This window comes from Vitis riparia, chromosome 6 (assembly GCF_004353265.1).
Source record: "Vitis riparia cultivar Riparia Gloire de Montpellier isolate 1030 chromosome 6, EGFV_Vit.rip_1.0, whole genome shotgun sequence".
In the NCBI taxonomy this organism is placed as follows: Eukaryota; Viridiplantae; Streptophyta; class Magnoliopsida; order Vitales; family Vitaceae; genus Vitis; species Vitis riparia.
In genome coordinates this window covers 16525320-16541810 of record NC_048436.1, presented here as the reverse complement: position 1 = coordinate 16541810, position 16491 = coordinate 16525320, and the positions used below count along the sequence as shown (strand labels likewise).

The following is a 16491-nucleotide window of genomic DNA, read 5'->3' as shown; positions in this document are numbered from 1 at the left end:
TATTTCCGATGGGGTTGACATCATTTCAGTTTCTCTGGGAAAACGAAGTGCTCCAAATTTGAATGAAGACTCATTGGCAATTGGCTCTTTTCATGCCATGGCCAAAGGTATTTTAACCTTGAATTCTGCAGGAAATGGCGGTCCCAATGCATATTCAGTAGGAAGTGTTGCACCATGGATGGTCAGCGTAGCCGCAAGCACCACAGACCGCCAAATCATAACCAAGGTTGTTCTTGGCAATGGAACAACTTTAGATGTATGTATTATCAAGTCCCTTCTCATCTTAACTCAGCCATTACTCTACAAGTAACTTAAAGTTATTAATTCTTAGGTAATGTATGTATACATGTAATCACTATATCTTTTAACAGGGTAGTTCAATTAACACTTTTGAGTTGAATGGAACCGAGTTTCCTCTTGTGTATGGAAAAGATGCAACCCGGACATGTGATGAATATGAAACCCAGTAAGTCTGTTGAAGCCTGAAGGTGATACTTAGGTTGGAATTTCCTCAGAGAGAAAAATATATGTTAATAATAGATTTGTTGTTGCATATGTATCAGGCTGTGCTCTGGGGATTGTTTGGAAAGAAGTTTAGTGGAGGGAAAAATTATACTATGTAGAAGCATCACAGGAGACAGAGATGCTCATGAAGCTGGTGCAGTTGGATCAATCTCGCAAGAGTTTGATGTTCCTTCAATTGTCCCTTTTCCAATATCAACATTAAATGAGGAAGAATTTAGAATGATTGAAACTTACTACATTTCCACAAAGTGAGGATTCTTGATTAGTTGTTTGAGTTGTTGTTTTACGACCTAAGGATTGTATGATGAACTGTATATATATTTGCTAATTGTTTGATCTTTTAGATGTAACCCTACAACCACTGGATTCTTCCTTACAGAAATCCTAAAGCAAACATATTAAAGAGTGAATCAACCAAAGATTCTTCTGCTCCTGTAGTGGCTTCATTTTCATCAAGAGGGCCAAATACTATCATACCTGAGATTTTGAAGGTACACCTAGCTTTGCCTCATAGCTTCTGTTTATTTCATTTTTTGATTTCTTTAATTGGTTCCCTTAAATATTGCAGCCAGATATAACAGCCCCAGGAGTAGATATTTTGGCAGCATATTCCCCTGTTGCTCCAGTTACTGATGAAGCTGAAGATAAAAGGTCAGTCAAATACACCATATTATCAGGAACATCCATGTCTTGCCCCCATGTTACTGGAATTGCTGCTTATATCAAAACCTTCCATCCCGACTGGTCTCCTTCAGCCATCCAATCTGCTCTTATAACTACAGGTAGTCTTCATCACTGCTTTTAACTCTTTACTACAGAATATAACTTTTTTCATTTCATAATTAATCGTTTTCTTCTGACTTTCCAAATTTCTTCTGTTCATAGCTTGGCCCATGAATGGTACTACATATGATGATGGTGAACTCGCGTTTGGATCTGGGCATGTTGATCCAGTAAAAGCTGTAAGTCCAGGTTTAGTGTATGAAGCCCTTAAGGCTGACTACATAAACATGATGTGCAGCATGGGCTATGATACAAAGACAGTGAGACTCGTCTCAGGAGACAACAGCAGTTGTCCTAAAGACACTAAAGGTTCCCCAAAAGATCTTAATTATCCTTCGATGGCAGTTAAAGTTGAAGAAACAAAATCCTTCAAAGTTGAATTTCCAAGGACAGTAACAAATTTTGGGAGTGCAAATTCTACATATAAAGCTACAGTCATCAACACAAATTCCCATATCAAGGTTCAAGTGAATCCTGACATCCTATCTTTCAAGTTAGAAAAAGAGAAGAAATCTTTTGTTGTGACTGTTGTTGGACAAGGACTCGACTCATTTGAGGCACCAATAGCAGCTGCATCACTGGTGTGGTCTGATGGCACTCACAGTGTGAGAAGTCCCATCGTAGCCTACATTGATAGGAATATTGGTTAATCAAATCCTAATTGCAACGTTGAATTGTTTCTCTTGACATCTATATTCGTATTTCTCTTCTTAAATGTTAGTTTCCTTTGTTAAGTACAATTCCAGTTAGTAGCTTTTGTTAGTAAGCTAGATTTGTTAGTTATATATAGTTTGACAATTTTGTCATGACCGCGGAAGTTTTGATGCAAGCTTCGTTAATCAAGAACAGAATGATAAAATAATCAAACCAAACATGCCTACGTTCACATATGAGAAAAAATTCTATCACTATACAAGAGAGAATATTACAGATGACATAACCATATATAATTATTTGGTTCTCGAAACATACCATATTTCCCCACTTTTTGTATCCATATCCTAGCACGAACTTTCTCATTCCACCGGGTACCTTTCGTTCTTTCTCATATCTCTATTCATCTTGTATAGTTTTTATAGACCCATCTACAACTCATAACTTTTTTTCCTCATAACATAAAATATTTATAGTGATATTTTTAACAACATTCCACATTCTTTATTCTATAAGGAAGTATAACATTATAATAATATATCAACTTAAAAATATTATATATTATATTCTTTACAAAAAAAAAAAAAAAAATAATCTATACTAATTAGGAATTTGGGATGCTTCATAACAAATTTTTCTCCCAATAACATTGGTCCAAATTTCTAGGCAATGCATGCCGTTGCAACCCCTTCTTCTCCTTCTCTCTTTTATTTTCCCATTTGAATGAGATGTCTCTATGGAATAAGCCAACTTTTTAGTGTCCTATAGTCATATATAAAAGAAAAAAAGATTACTAAAAAATTGGCTAAATAACCTTTTTCATGTCAGTTACTTTTTTCAATTTTCCTTCACTATCGTTTACATTTTCTTTTTCATAAATACTATTGTTTTGCTTTCATTTTCCATTTTAATCACCATTTATCTTGTGGTCTAGTTTTAGTTGAATAACGATTTTTTTTTTTTTAAATTTGTGTTTGTACTTATGTTGTTGAACAAATTGGCTAGGATTTTTGTCCAGGTTTTTGAAATTGCAAAGAAGGGGATATAAGAAGATGTTTTTGAATTTTCCCATATTGTTATTTATTATTTTGATTCATGGGAACCTCTCTTGTTTACCATTCTTTTCAAGGAAGTGTTAGGTTCCATCACGAAATTTCATTGTAAACGTTGATTAGTCGTTGTCATTAACTATAAGGATTATCAAATTCAAAGCAAAACTTCATGAAATGGATCAACAACAATGGCTTGCATCATGGGTTTTTTCTATAGTAGCAAATTAGTTTTTCTTTAAAATTTATTAGATAAATTACATACAACATTTAATTTTTTCTTATTAATTAAAAATATAAAATGTTTTTTTTTTTTTCACCTTTGTGACTAGGACTATTACGCAACTATGAACCTTATTGAGATGGAAAGGAGAAAACAACTTACCCTAGTTCTATATATCATAGGGAACATACTTAATATATTTACTATTGTTTGTACTACTATAAGGAAGTGTTATTAGACATAGACATTGATGGGAATACTTGCAAATAGAGTATTTTAGCGAGTTAAAAATCTTAATCGGTTGATTTATGAGGGTGATATAGAATGCATAAACCAACTTATGATGGATAGACATACTTTTACCACGTTATGTCCTATGCTTTGTACTATTGGTAAATTAAAGGATTCAAGATATGTTGATGTAGAAGAAATGATTGCATAATTTTTGCATATTCTTGCACATTATGTAAAGAATTGAGTTATAAAATTTTGATTGAAAATAGTACATAGCAATTTTGAAATACTAAACCTTAATGAGATATTCTTGAATGAACTAATTAAAAAGATAAACTCATATAATTAAGTAGCATCTAGAACAAAGAAAATAAAATATTAACTTAATTTCAAAATGATATGAAAGTTCCTTATCTTTGGAATGTCTCAAATCACTAGTTTTACAAGGATATTGCAAACGTGGATATATAATTTCACAAAAGTGGTACAACTGGAATAGACATGAAAATGGTATTAGTAGACATGGGTAGACTCGATTTTCTTCATCAACATTATGTTTTCTTAATAGCTTTCATTGTCATGATGTCCATGGAAGCTAGTGCTGCTGATGAAGACAGAAAGGCAAGTGGCATCTTGTCATGTAACAATGAATCTTGCTGGTTAATGTGCTGTTTGTATCTTAATTTTCCAGTGGATGATCAAGGATAATAATAGTGCAGGTTTACATAGTGTATTTAGGATCCCTTCCTAAAGGGGAATTTTCACCTATGTCTCAACACATTAGGGTTCTTGAAGATGTTCTTGAGGGCAGGTAATTTTTTGAAATAGTCGTCGAAAATGTTGATTCAAACTTGATGGTTTACCTTGAAAGGCCAAGGCTACCAATGCAAGAACAAGACCCAATCTCTTTTACACATGACCAGCCATCAACTCTAGAATTAGGCATATCTAATCCTTCTAACCCCTCTCTTCTTAATCATGGTTTTGACACTGATCTTGATATTTCTACAGCTATGTAGAAAGGTGTAAATGGTTATATTAAACCTCCTTTGTTAAATTTTTTTGTCCTATCATAGACTTCGCCACCAATATAAGGCCTTTATTACTCATTTGTCCTTAGATTTAGTTCCTAAAAATGTATGAGAACTAAGTGATCCTAGATGGAATTGTAGGAAGAGTTTAAATAATTTCTATTTTTATTTTTGGGAATTATTTTTATTTTATTTTATTTTATTCTATTAGTTTTATATTTTTGGGAAGTGTCCTATTGTGAATTATTTTATTTTATTTTATTTTATTCTATTAGTGTTATATTTTTGGGAAGAGTTCTATTGGGATTGTGTTAGTGGAGTCTCATTCCTTTTATAAGTAGATTCATTTTCCACTTTGTGTCATCTTCTAATTACAAGTAGATTCCCATTGGGACTATGTTAGTGACCTATAAAAGTAGGTCACCCCTCACTCTCTATATATGAATACCAATTTTTCAGAGAATTTTTTCAAAGAGTTTTTCTGGGAGTATTTTCATACATCTATTTGGAGGAATTTTTTTCAAAACCCGAGGTGTACACATCTCACTTACAGAGTACACCCAATGTGAGATCTGGCTGTTGAATCCTGAAGGTAGACCACTGGTACCATAGTGCACCGAGTTTGTATTCGAGGATGATGGATCTATTTCAAAGACAATGCTTGTCACGCCTCAGCCGATAAGTTTTTCTTCTTATTAATTATGTTATTTGTTTGTGTCTTTTGGGTTAGTCCTTTGTTTCCATACCCTTAACTGCAACAATCTTGAAATAAATCCAAATAGAAGCTTCCCTAGTTCACACCCGTTCTGACACCTCTAAAATTGATCCCTTCAACGGGACATTCTTTAAGAGATTACAGGAAAGAGTTTCTTTGCAATTAATGTAGTGAACTTGGGACACACTTTGACTAACCCAAAACCAGAAGATGGTTCTCATCTGTTACCAACCTAGAAAACTGGTAAAACTCCTTATGAGTTGTGGAAGAGTTATGCACCTAATATAGCATACCTGAAAGTGTAGGGGTGTTTAACTAAAGTTCTTCTTCCTGAACTTAAAAAACGAAAACTAGGTCTTAAATCTTTTGATGCAATGTTGGTAAGTTTAGGAGCACCCTTGAACTTTTGGGGGGAAGCTATCCTATCCGCATGTCATATTCAAAATAGAATACCTTACAAGAAATTCCTAGATTTTAAGTTTGATATGAAAGACCGAGGAGAGGTAGAGGTGATTTAAGGAATTAAAATAACCTAATGGGCTTAAACTTTCTCAAGAGCATTATGTTGAAGAGATCCTAAGGAAGTTTGAACACTTTGATTGTAAACCAGTGTCAACTCCTTATAATCCCAGCTCACAACTGAAGAAAAATGGAGAACATAGTGTTGCCCAAATAGAGTATGCTCAGATCATAGGGAGCTTAATGTACTTAATGAACTGTACTAGACTTGACATTGCTTATGCAATAGGTAGATTGAGTCGGTACACCCAAAGTCCTAATTAGGACCATTGGATTGCTGTTTGTAGAGTCCTTAAGTATTTGAGAGACACCATTAACTATGGTTTGTGCTTTAGTGGATTTCCAAGTGTCCTTAAAGGATTTAGTGATGCAAATTGGATCTCGAATTCAAATGAGATGAAATCCACTAGTATATATGTTTTCATCATTGAGGGAAGTGCAATTTCTTGGAAGTCTGCCAAGCAAACTTGCATTACTCGGTTTACTATGGAGGCTGAGTTTATTGCCTTAGAAAAGGAAAGTTCGGAGGCTGAGTGGCTTAGAAACCTCTTAGCAGATATCTCTTTATGGACGAGACTAGCCTTGTCTGTGTTTATGTGTTGTGATAGCCAAGCTGCAATTGCTAAGGCTAAGAGTAAAATATTTAATGGGAAGAACAGACATATACGCCTAAGGCACAATATTGTGTGGTAACCCTTTGAAACAAGGGGTTATATCCCTAGAATTTGTGAAATCAGAGTTGAATTTGGTCGATCCTTTGACGAAACCACTAAATAAGAAACTAGTGGAAGAAACATCGAAGGGGATGAGGCTTATATCTATTACAGAAGTCAAGAGTGGTGGTAACCCAACCTATTAGAATGGAAATTCCATGAAGTAGGTTCATATGGGTAATAACAAATCATTTGTTGACTTGAGGTGCTCTATCAACTCTAATTGTATGAGAGTCCATCCCTATGGTGTAGATAGAGCATATTCTGCATTGACTAAGGTTGAGTGTTTACTCTTAATGAATACCATATTCCTTATGGATGGTATGTTTAAATGCAGAACATACTTGATGGATTCACCTATATGAGAATGGAGGTGGAGCCGCTTCCTATGACAACTTAGGCAGGTTCTCTAGAGCTCTCATGAATATCCATGCAGGGTGCATGACTTATTTGTGCCACCCGTTTTGTACAGCTCGTAGTGTAGTTGAGAAAACCAATGTGGATAAAAGTCCCTTGAGTTACATAAAGAAACACTGGTTCATATAAATTTATTTTCACCATGTTTTGTGATTCAATACTTATTTGTCCTAAGACTAGTTCATAGCCTTTGGGCACTAGTACTGATGCATTGGATTTTTTTTCCTCAAAAAAAAAAAAAAAAAAAAATTATGTTTACACTTTGTGGGGGATTATAGGAAGAGTATAAATAATTTCTATTTTTATTTTTGGGAATTATTTTTTAATTTATTTTATTTTATTCTATTAGTCTTATATTTTTGGGAAGTGTCCTATTGCAAATTATTTATTTTATTTTATTCTATTAGTGTTACATTTTTGGGAAGAGTCTTATTGAGATTGTGCTAATAGAGTTTCATTCCTTTTATAAGTAAATTCCCTTTCCACTTTGTGTTATCTTCTAATTACAAGTAGATTCCCATTGGGATTGTGTTAGTAGCCTATAAAAATAGGTCACCCCTTACTCTCTATATATGAATACCAATTTTTCAAAGAGTTTTTCGAAGAGTATTTTCATACATCTATTTGGAGGAATTTTTTTCAAAACCCGAGTTATACACATCTCGCTTATAGAGTGCACCCAAGGCGAGATATGACCGTTGAATCTTGGAAGTAGACCATTGGTACCCTAGTGCACTGAGTTCGTCTTTGAGGAGAGTGGATCTATCTCAAGGACAGTGGATCTATTTTAAGGACAGTGTTTGTCACGCCTTAGTCGATAAGTTTTTCTTCTTATTAATTATGTTCTTTGTTTGTGTCTTTTGGATTAGTCCTTTGTTTCCATACCCTTAACTTCAACAGGAATGAGGTTATAAATGAGGAGATGAAAGCCTCATATAAGAATGAAACATGAGATATTGTCGATTTTCCCAAAGAAAAAAGTTTAGTGGGAAATAAGTAGATGTTCACTATAAAATACAAAGCTAATGGTTTGGTTGAGGGATATAAAGCTAGATTAGTAGCAAAGGGATAGATATCAATTTATGGACTTGACTACTAGGAAACTTTTGCACTCATGGAAAAGATAAATTTCATTGAGTCCTATTATCTTTCATAGCAAATCTTGATTGGCCTCTATAACAATTAAATGCAAAAAATGCATTTTTGCATGAGAACTTGGAAAAAAAAGTACTTATCGATTTGTCTCCTAGTTTTGAAGGAAAATTCAACAATGGAAAGGTTTGTAAATTGAAGAAATCACTATATGGTTTGAAGTAGCCTTCTTGGGCATGATTTGAGAGATTTGCTAAGTCTCTTATCAAATTTGCCTATCATCAATGCTAAGAAGATTGTACCCTATTCATCAAACAATAATAGAAAATAAGATAATTGCACTTATTGTTTATGTGGATGACATAATTATCACTAGAGATGATGCAAAAGAGATGCAAAATCTTAAGGGAAAGTTGGCAAAAGAATTTGAAATCAAAGACCTTGGAAATTAGAGATATTTTCTTGGCATTGAGGTAGAAGGATAAATAAAAGGAATTTATATTCCTCAAGAAAAGTATGTCCTTGATTTACTAAATGAAATTGGGATGCTAGGATACAAACCTGTGGGAACACATATTAATCAAAATAATCAATTAGGTGACATTATTGAAGGATGCCCATTGACAAATGAATATGTCAAAGACTCACTAGGAGATTAATTTATTTGTCTCACATGAGACCGCATATAGCATATTGTTAGTTTGGTAAGGAAGTTTATGTGCTTTCCCTTATAATGTCATATGGATGCAATCTTGAGAATCTTGAGGTATTTGATGTCAATTCTAGGAAAAGACTTATTGTTCTCAAGAATAGTCACCTTAGAGTCGAGGCTTACATAAATGCAGATTGGGCAGGTTTGATTACTAATAGGAGATCTACTTTAGGGCACTATACTTTGGTGGGAGGCAACATGGTTACATGGAGAAGCAAAAGCAACATGTAGTTGCTTGATCTACTGCTGAAGCCAAGTTTTAAGCCATGACCTTTGGCATTTGTAAAAGCATGAGGTTAAAGGGTCTATTGAGGGAAATATAAGTGAATCTTGATGATCCATGAGACTATATTGTGATAACAAGAGTTGTAACCAGCATCGGTCACAACCCAATACAACATAACAAGACTAAACATGTTGAACTCGATAGACATTTCATTGAGGAAAAGATTTGACATTGGGCTGATTTGAACTTTGTTTGTTCCATCCCAACTGAGGAAAAGTACTTGGAAGTATTTCCAACTGTATAAGAGAATTACTCCTAATAGTATCTAAGTGGACTTACTAAATAGAAGAAATTATATGTTAAGACTTTTAGCTCATGTCGTGTACTCACAAAGGAGTTTTTGCCCGGGGTTTCATCCTTTTGCGGTGCTGAATATGTCCACCTAGGCAATTCCAAACCTGCACGCAGTTGTTTACACCTCTCTTTTTCAGGGAAAACCTAGAAATATGAAGACTATATATGTTATTATTATTAATTCATTACTTAATGATATTCTACTATATATTCAGGAAAAGTGCAAGCCCCACATATCATTAATTTATATATAGACTATAACAATGGAGTTGTATGATAAATTTAGAAAGGAGGAAAAAAGATTTCTGCAGATAACAACAAAATGTAGAGTAGAAAGATAGAAAATATGATGTTTAATATATAGATGATAATTATGCAAGTTTATTTTATTTTTTATACTCAACAATATGTGGAAATTGAGATGCTTTCACAAGGGTGGATTGATATTAGTTGGTTATGCTAACAATACTCATATAATAATTTTCCTTTCATAAATTTAATTACTTATTTGGAAATGTGGAAAATTTTAATAAATTTGAGGAAAAAAAAGAGACAAAAAAGGAACAGAATGAGAAAAAAGGAAAATGATTTGTTGACTTTTCCTCCCTACAATGCTCTTTTACCATAAATATATCTATATCTATATATATGTATATATATATAACAAAAAAATCAATGCAATATTCTATGAGAAAAAAGAGAAATTCAAAAGAAGAAATTAAATAAGATATTAACTTAATTTGAAATAATATGAAAGCTACTTCATCCTTGGAATGCCAAATCACATTTACAAGATTACGGTAAAGATGGACATATGATATCACAAAGTGCTACAACTGGAATAGGCATTAAAAGGGTATTAGTTTATTTAGTTCTTTTTCCTTAAAAAGTTCAACGGAAATCGATAATAGCTCTCTGTTTCCAAAAGGGATTTCTTTCAAATTGAAAACTAAAACCTCCATTGTTTACCAAAAAATCACCAAGGAAAGGCTCCTATTTATTAAGTAGACATGAGCCCCAACTTGGTCATACCAATATTGTTGGAACTTTGAGAATTCAACAATGGGTAGACTCAATTTTCTTCATCAACATTATGTTTTCTTCATAGCTTTCATTGTCATGATGTCCATGGAAGCTAGTGCTGCTGATGAAGACAGAAAGGCAAGTGGCATCTTGTCATGTAACAATGAATTTTGCTGGTTGATGTGTTGTTTGTATCTTAATTTTTCCAGCGGTTTATGATCAATGTTAATAATAGTGCAGGTTTACGTAGTGTATTTAGGATCCCTTCCTAAAGGGGAATTTTCACCTATGTCTCAACACCTTGGGGTTCTCGAAGATGTTCTTGAGGGCAGGTATTTTTTTGAAGCTTTGGAGTTTCATATAATTATAATTGCCTAGAAATACTCCAAGTTGATATTATACTCTTCCTTCAGTTCTTCAACAGATTCTTTGGTAAGAAGTTATAAGAGAAGTTTCAATGGATTTGCAGCAAGGCTCACTGAAAAGGAACGAGAAAAATTGGCTAGTATGTACCACAAGATCATGTTGCAATGTTTTGAAACAAGTTTGTTTGTTTGACAAATTATAAAATTAAAGTAGGGTCTTTGAAACTATTATGCAGATAAGGAAGGCGTGGTGTCGGTGTTTCCGAGTAGAATTTTAAAACTTCAGACAACAAGATCTTGGGACTTCATGGGATTCTCCGAAACATCTAGGCACAAACCTGCTCTTGAGAGTGATGTTATAATTGGAGTCTTTGACACTGGAATTTGGCCTGAATCACCTAGCTTTAGTGATAAAGATTTTGGTCCACCTCCAAGAAAATGGAAAGGTGTTTGTTCAGGTGGCAAAAATTTTACTTGCAACAAGTAAGCATAATTTTCTTATATAATTCTCCTTCAACTTCTTGATTAAGTTATGCTGTTACTTTCAGTCTAAAAAGGGTTTCTCTTTTGGGGGAATGCATATACTATTATCATTGTCTGGCATTGCTAATCTTTGAAGTCCATACACATTTACGCAAAACAATATTTCCTCACCTTTGTTTCGCAAATATTTTTCACTATTATAAATGATATACCAAAAAAAATAAAAATAACATATGCCATGTATTTGTGACATTCTCATTTGAACAATATCAAATTTTCTTTATCAATGTAATTTGGAAATTTTACAGGAAGGTTATTGGAGCTCGAATCTACAATTCGCTGAATGATAGTTTCGATGTTTCAGTGAGGGACATAGATGGTCATGGATCCCACACTGCCTCAATAGCTGCTGGCAACAATGTAGAGCATGCGAGTTTTCATGGCTTAGCACAAGGAAAGGCAAGAGGAGGGGTTCCCTCTGCAAGGCTTGCCATATACAAAGTCTGTGTTTTTATAGGGTGCGCAAGCGCGGACATTTTGGCTGCCTTTGATGATGCTATTGCAGATGGGGTTGACATCATTTCAATATCTCTTGGATTTGATTCTGCAGTTGCTTTGGAAGAGGATGCCATAGCAATTGGTGCTTTTCATGCCATGGCCGGAGGTATATTAACTGTGCACTCTGCAGGAAATGAAGGTCCTGAGGTATTTTCTACATTTAGCTCTGCACCATGGATGGTCAGTGTAGCAGCAAGCACGATTGATCGCAAAATTATTGACAGGATGGTTCTTGGCAATGGAACAGAACTAACAGTAAGTATTATCAATTCCCCTTTCACCTTAGCTCACTACTTATCAGGTAGGTGTAGACTTTTTCTTTTGAAACCCCTAGGGGCCAGTGAGCCCAAAGAGAACAGTTTCTAAGTGAATTTATAACAATATGTGGATGGCTACACTATCAATTCTAAGTACTATTTTATATCAAACAGGGTCGTTCATTTAATTATTTCACGATGAATGGATCCATGTACCCTCTTATATACGGAAAAGTTACTAGCCGTGCCAATGCCTGTAATAATTTCCTATCACAGTAAGTTCTGCCGAAGGTCACATTGAACTTGAATTTCTTCAAATAAAAAAAAAAAAGAAAAAGAAAAAAATCATACAAATCAATGTATTAATTGTTGGATATCAGGTTGTGCGTGCCAGATTGTTTAAATAAGAGTGCAGTGGAAGGAAAAATTCTACTATGTGATAGCGCTTATGGAGATGAGGGCGCTCATTGGGCTGGTGCCGCCGGCTCAATCAAATTGGATGTAGGTGTTTCTTCTGTTGTCCCCTTACCTACAATAGCTTTACGTGGTAAAGACTTGCGCCTCGTCCGATCCTATTATAATTCCACAAAGTGAGGATTCTGATAAAAACTACTTCTTGATTAGTAGTGATTTGGTGAACTGAGCCATTCCGAATTATTCAATTTCCTTTTTCATAACAATAGCATTACTGGATTCTCCATTACAGAAAGGCTGAAGCAAAGATACTGAAGAGTGAGGCAATCAAAGATTCTTCTGCTCCTGTAGTGGCTCCCTTTTCATCACGAGGGCCAAACGCAGCCATACTTGAGATTATGAAGGTATATCTAGTCCATGATCTATATCTTTCTCTTGTGGCTTTCTTTATATTATTTTTCAGTTCTTGAGTTCCCTTAAATGTTGCAGCCAGATATTACAGCCCCTGGAGTAGATATATTGGCAGCATTCTCCCCTATTCCTAAACTTGTAGACGGCATATCTGTGGAATATAATATATTATCAGGAACCTCCATGGCTTGCCCCCATGTTGCTGGAATTGCTGCTTATGTTAAAAGTTTCCACCCCGCCTGGTCTGCTTCAGCCATCCGATCTGCTCTTATGACTACTGCTCGGCCCATGAAAGTTTCTGCAAATCAACATGGTGTACTCAGTTTTGGATCTGGGCATGTCGATCCAGTTAAAGCTATAAGTCCTGGATTAGTGTATGAAACCACTAAGGACAACTACACACAGATGTTGTGCGACATGGGTTACAACACAACAATGGTGAGACTCATTTCAGGAGACAACAGCAGTTGTCCAAAGGACAGCAAAGGTTCCCCAAAAGATCTCAACTATCCTTCAATGACAGTTTACGTTAAGCAGTTAAGGCCTTTTAAAGTAGAGTTTCCCAGAACTGTTACAAATGTTGGCCGCTCCAACTCTACTTATAAAGCACAAGTCATTATCAGAAAACATCCACGTATGAAGGTCGAAGTGAATCCTCCCATGCTCTCTTTCAAGTTAATAAAGGAGAAGAAATCTTTTGTGGTGACTGTTACTGGTCAAGGAATGACGATGGAGAGACCGGTGGAGTCGGCGACACTGGTGTGGTCTGATGGCACTCATACTGTGAGGAGTCCCATTACGGTCTACACTGACATGTTGATTGATTAATCAAATCCTCTTCGCGATGTTGAATTTATTTTCTAAGACTAAATAAAATTAATTAGATCAATCTAGCTCGTATTGATCTTCAAGAGGTAATTTTGAATAAAGCTCTACTTGGATAGAAAGTTGGTATACGCCCTTAAAATTTAAGGTCATGTTTGATTACTCTAAAATTTAAGGGAAAATATTAGAGAAAAAAAATAAAAAAGAAAAACTAAAAGAAAAAAATAAAAAAAATTTAAAAATAAATTGAAAGTCCATAATTTTTTATTTGTTTCTTTAATTGTATTGTATTTATTTTTCTCCATTATACAAAAATAAAATAATTTTAAAATCCATAAAATTTTAACTAATTTTAATTATATTTAATTTTGGTATTTTCCATTATAAAACCATGAAAAAAAAACACATTTTTCTTACTATATTTTTTTTCTTTCCCTAATATTTTCCTTGGGACCAAACATAACCTAAGAATTCAATACCAAATTTTATAACATCACTATATCACATTTTAAATTGATCAATTTTGTATGCTTTCTATTAAATTAATTTTTTGCCCTTTTGGCTTCTCTACTATATATTGGCTTAAGTGATGACTTGTTATAGATCATATGAATTAAGGATATAAGTTACAAATGTGAATAGGAAGAATAAATGGAAAATAGATAATTCCTAAATATATAGAGATGGGAGAAAATTGGAATATATCAAATTAGGTATTAAAATTTGTTATGGAAATTTTATTTTAAGAAAAGAATTTTATTTGAAAAATAAAGTATTGACTGGATTTTTATCTGTATAAAAGTTATTTTATCCCTAGAATGTCTAATAACTTTTAGGGGAACATTATAAATGTGAATAATTTGACAAAAGTTGTACAAGTAGAATGTAAATGGAAAGGGTATTAGCTTGGTTAGATCCTTTTTCCTAGAAGTTTTAGTGCAAACCACCATGGAAAGTAGTTCAACCTTTTTGGAAAGTGATTTATTTTAAAACAAAGGAAGAAAGCCTCAAATTTTTTAGCAAAATGTCACCATGAAAAGCTCTGATTGATAGCATTTATCCATAGAAAACATATTAGTGTGACTTGGATATAAATGAATAGGGATAACATGAAAAGCTCTGAATTTATATTATTTTTCATAAATATTTTTTTAATTAAATTCTAAGAAATTATAGCAACATTTTCAACTTATATTATTGGTTATCGTTAGAATTTTTGTTAATACTTCTTCTATCATAAACTCTTTTTTGGAGAATGAGTTAATATTTAGATAGAAACAAAAAGAATGTCTTTAGTAGTATTTTTTAAAACATGATTTTATAAAAAATGGTTTTTAGAAGAACTATTTATCAAGTACTAGTCCAAAAATTATCATTTTAAGTGATTGTCTAAATTTATAAAAGCTATTTTTAAAGCTTTACCAAAGTCGATCTGATTTTTGTAAAGGAAGTGATTTCAAACACTAGGAAGTATTTCTATTATTACTTAATATATTTAAAATTCAAAATTTTTTAAGAGAACTTTTATAGTTGCATATACCTAATCACTCTACACAATCACCCTATTTGCAAATCCACTTTAAAATCTTAATCCTATTAATACATCCACCTAAAAATTTTCAATACAATAAACTTAAAATACTTTTCTCATTATTTTCTTTGGCAGCTATCTTCTTCATTTTTTACTTAATTTTTTATTTTCTACAACAAACCTTAAAGCAAAGTTCTTTCTCTGAAACTTATTCATTAATAAAAAGGTATTTGAGAGAATATCAAAGCTAATTTCAAATTTTTTTACTACACTATTTGTACCACATGAATATATTTTAGAGCTTATAGTTTATATAAATTTTGACAAAATTATTGTAAATATAGTTAAAAATGGTTAAGAATAATCCATAAATGTTTTAAAAGTAAGAAATATTGAAAAAGTGGAAAAGAAATAAAAACAAGAGCAAAAAAAAAAAAAAAGATTTTGTAGTGTTCCAAATATGATTGGAAGTATGGTTCTAAACAAGGAAACTACTTTAGTAAAATTTAACTATCTAAATTTCAAACTGAGTGCACCAAAAAATCGAGTTCCTTTTGGGTTTTCTTGATTAATAATAATTACAACATTGTCATCATGTCCAATATATTACCATATTGTTGTCACGCTTGAGTTTTTTACAATTGCATACAATTACAACTCTAATTATTTTTTGATCTCTTTGGAGACATGTTTGGTATTGCTTCTTTGATCATAGCAACAATAACGTCATCAATATAAGTAGATCAATGATTATTAGTTCCTATGATTCAAACACATATCAACTCTTGAGTTCCACTGTTTTCCGCTACATTCAAACATGGGTCCAGGGTTGAACCATATCATTTTTTTATTTAATTTTTCAATGCAAAGATCAAAGGAAAAAAGAAAAGAAAAAGAAAATTATTTAGACAATACTAATTTAAAGGGTAATTTGGTTATTTCATTATTAGCAATTTTTTTCCAATAAAATTTTTAATTCAGGTGAATGTGTAGAACATATTTGATGAATGCAAATATAATTAAACACTATTTTCTTTAATTTTCCTATTTATTTTAAAATTATTTTCCCCCTTTTCTCTTCTCCACTCCATGTCATTTACATATATAAATAAAAAGAATAAAAGGAATGGAAAAGGAAAACATTTATATAAAATATTAACTTTATTAGAAATGATATGAAGGTTACTTCATCCTTGGAATGTCTAATCATCATATTTACAAGAGTACTATAAGTGTAGATGTGTAATTTCACAAAAGTGGTACAGCTGAAATAGACATATAAAGGATATTGGCTTTCGTTTTCCTTAAAAAAGCTTAATGGAAATCGATAATAGGTGTGTTTCCAAAAGTGACCATTTCTTTCAAAATGAAAAAGAA

At 32.9% G+C, this 16491-nt stretch overlaps 2 protein-coding genes across 2 annotated transcripts in view; both read left to right on the top strand.

The window, feature by feature from the left end:
* LOC117917048 (subtilisin-like protease SBT4.6) overlaps positions 1–1975 on the top strand; it is a 14006-nt gene extending 12031 nt beyond the window's left edge. The window contains exons 7-12 of the mRNA XM_034833273.1: positions 1–256; positions 372–466; positions 564–773; positions 905–1016; positions 1094–1307; positions 1411–1975. The exon at positions 1–256 is cut by the window's left edge and continues 246 nt beyond it. Of these exons, the coding sequence (XP_034689164.1) occupies positions 1–256; positions 372–466; positions 564–773; positions 905–1016; positions 1094–1307; positions 1411–1958 (1435 nt within the window). The 3' untranslated portion in view covers positions 1959–1975. The remainder of the gene's footprint in view (positions 257–371; positions 467–563; positions 774–904; positions 1017–1093; positions 1308–1410) is intronic.
* An 8517-nt stretch (positions 1976–10492) lies between these two features.
* On the top strand, positions 10493–13586 carry LOC117917047 (subtilisin-like protease SBT4.6). The gene is made up of 8 exons (XM_034833272.1): positions 10493–10602; positions 10684–10775; positions 10872–11118; positions 11427–11931; positions 12108–12208; positions 12314–12523; positions 12640–12751; positions 12837–13586. Exons 1-8 carry the CDS (start codon positions 10493–10495, stop codon positions 13584–13586), a joined length of 2127 nt encoding a protein of 708 aa, XP_034689163.1.
* Positions 13587–16491: the final 2905 nt, after the last annotated feature.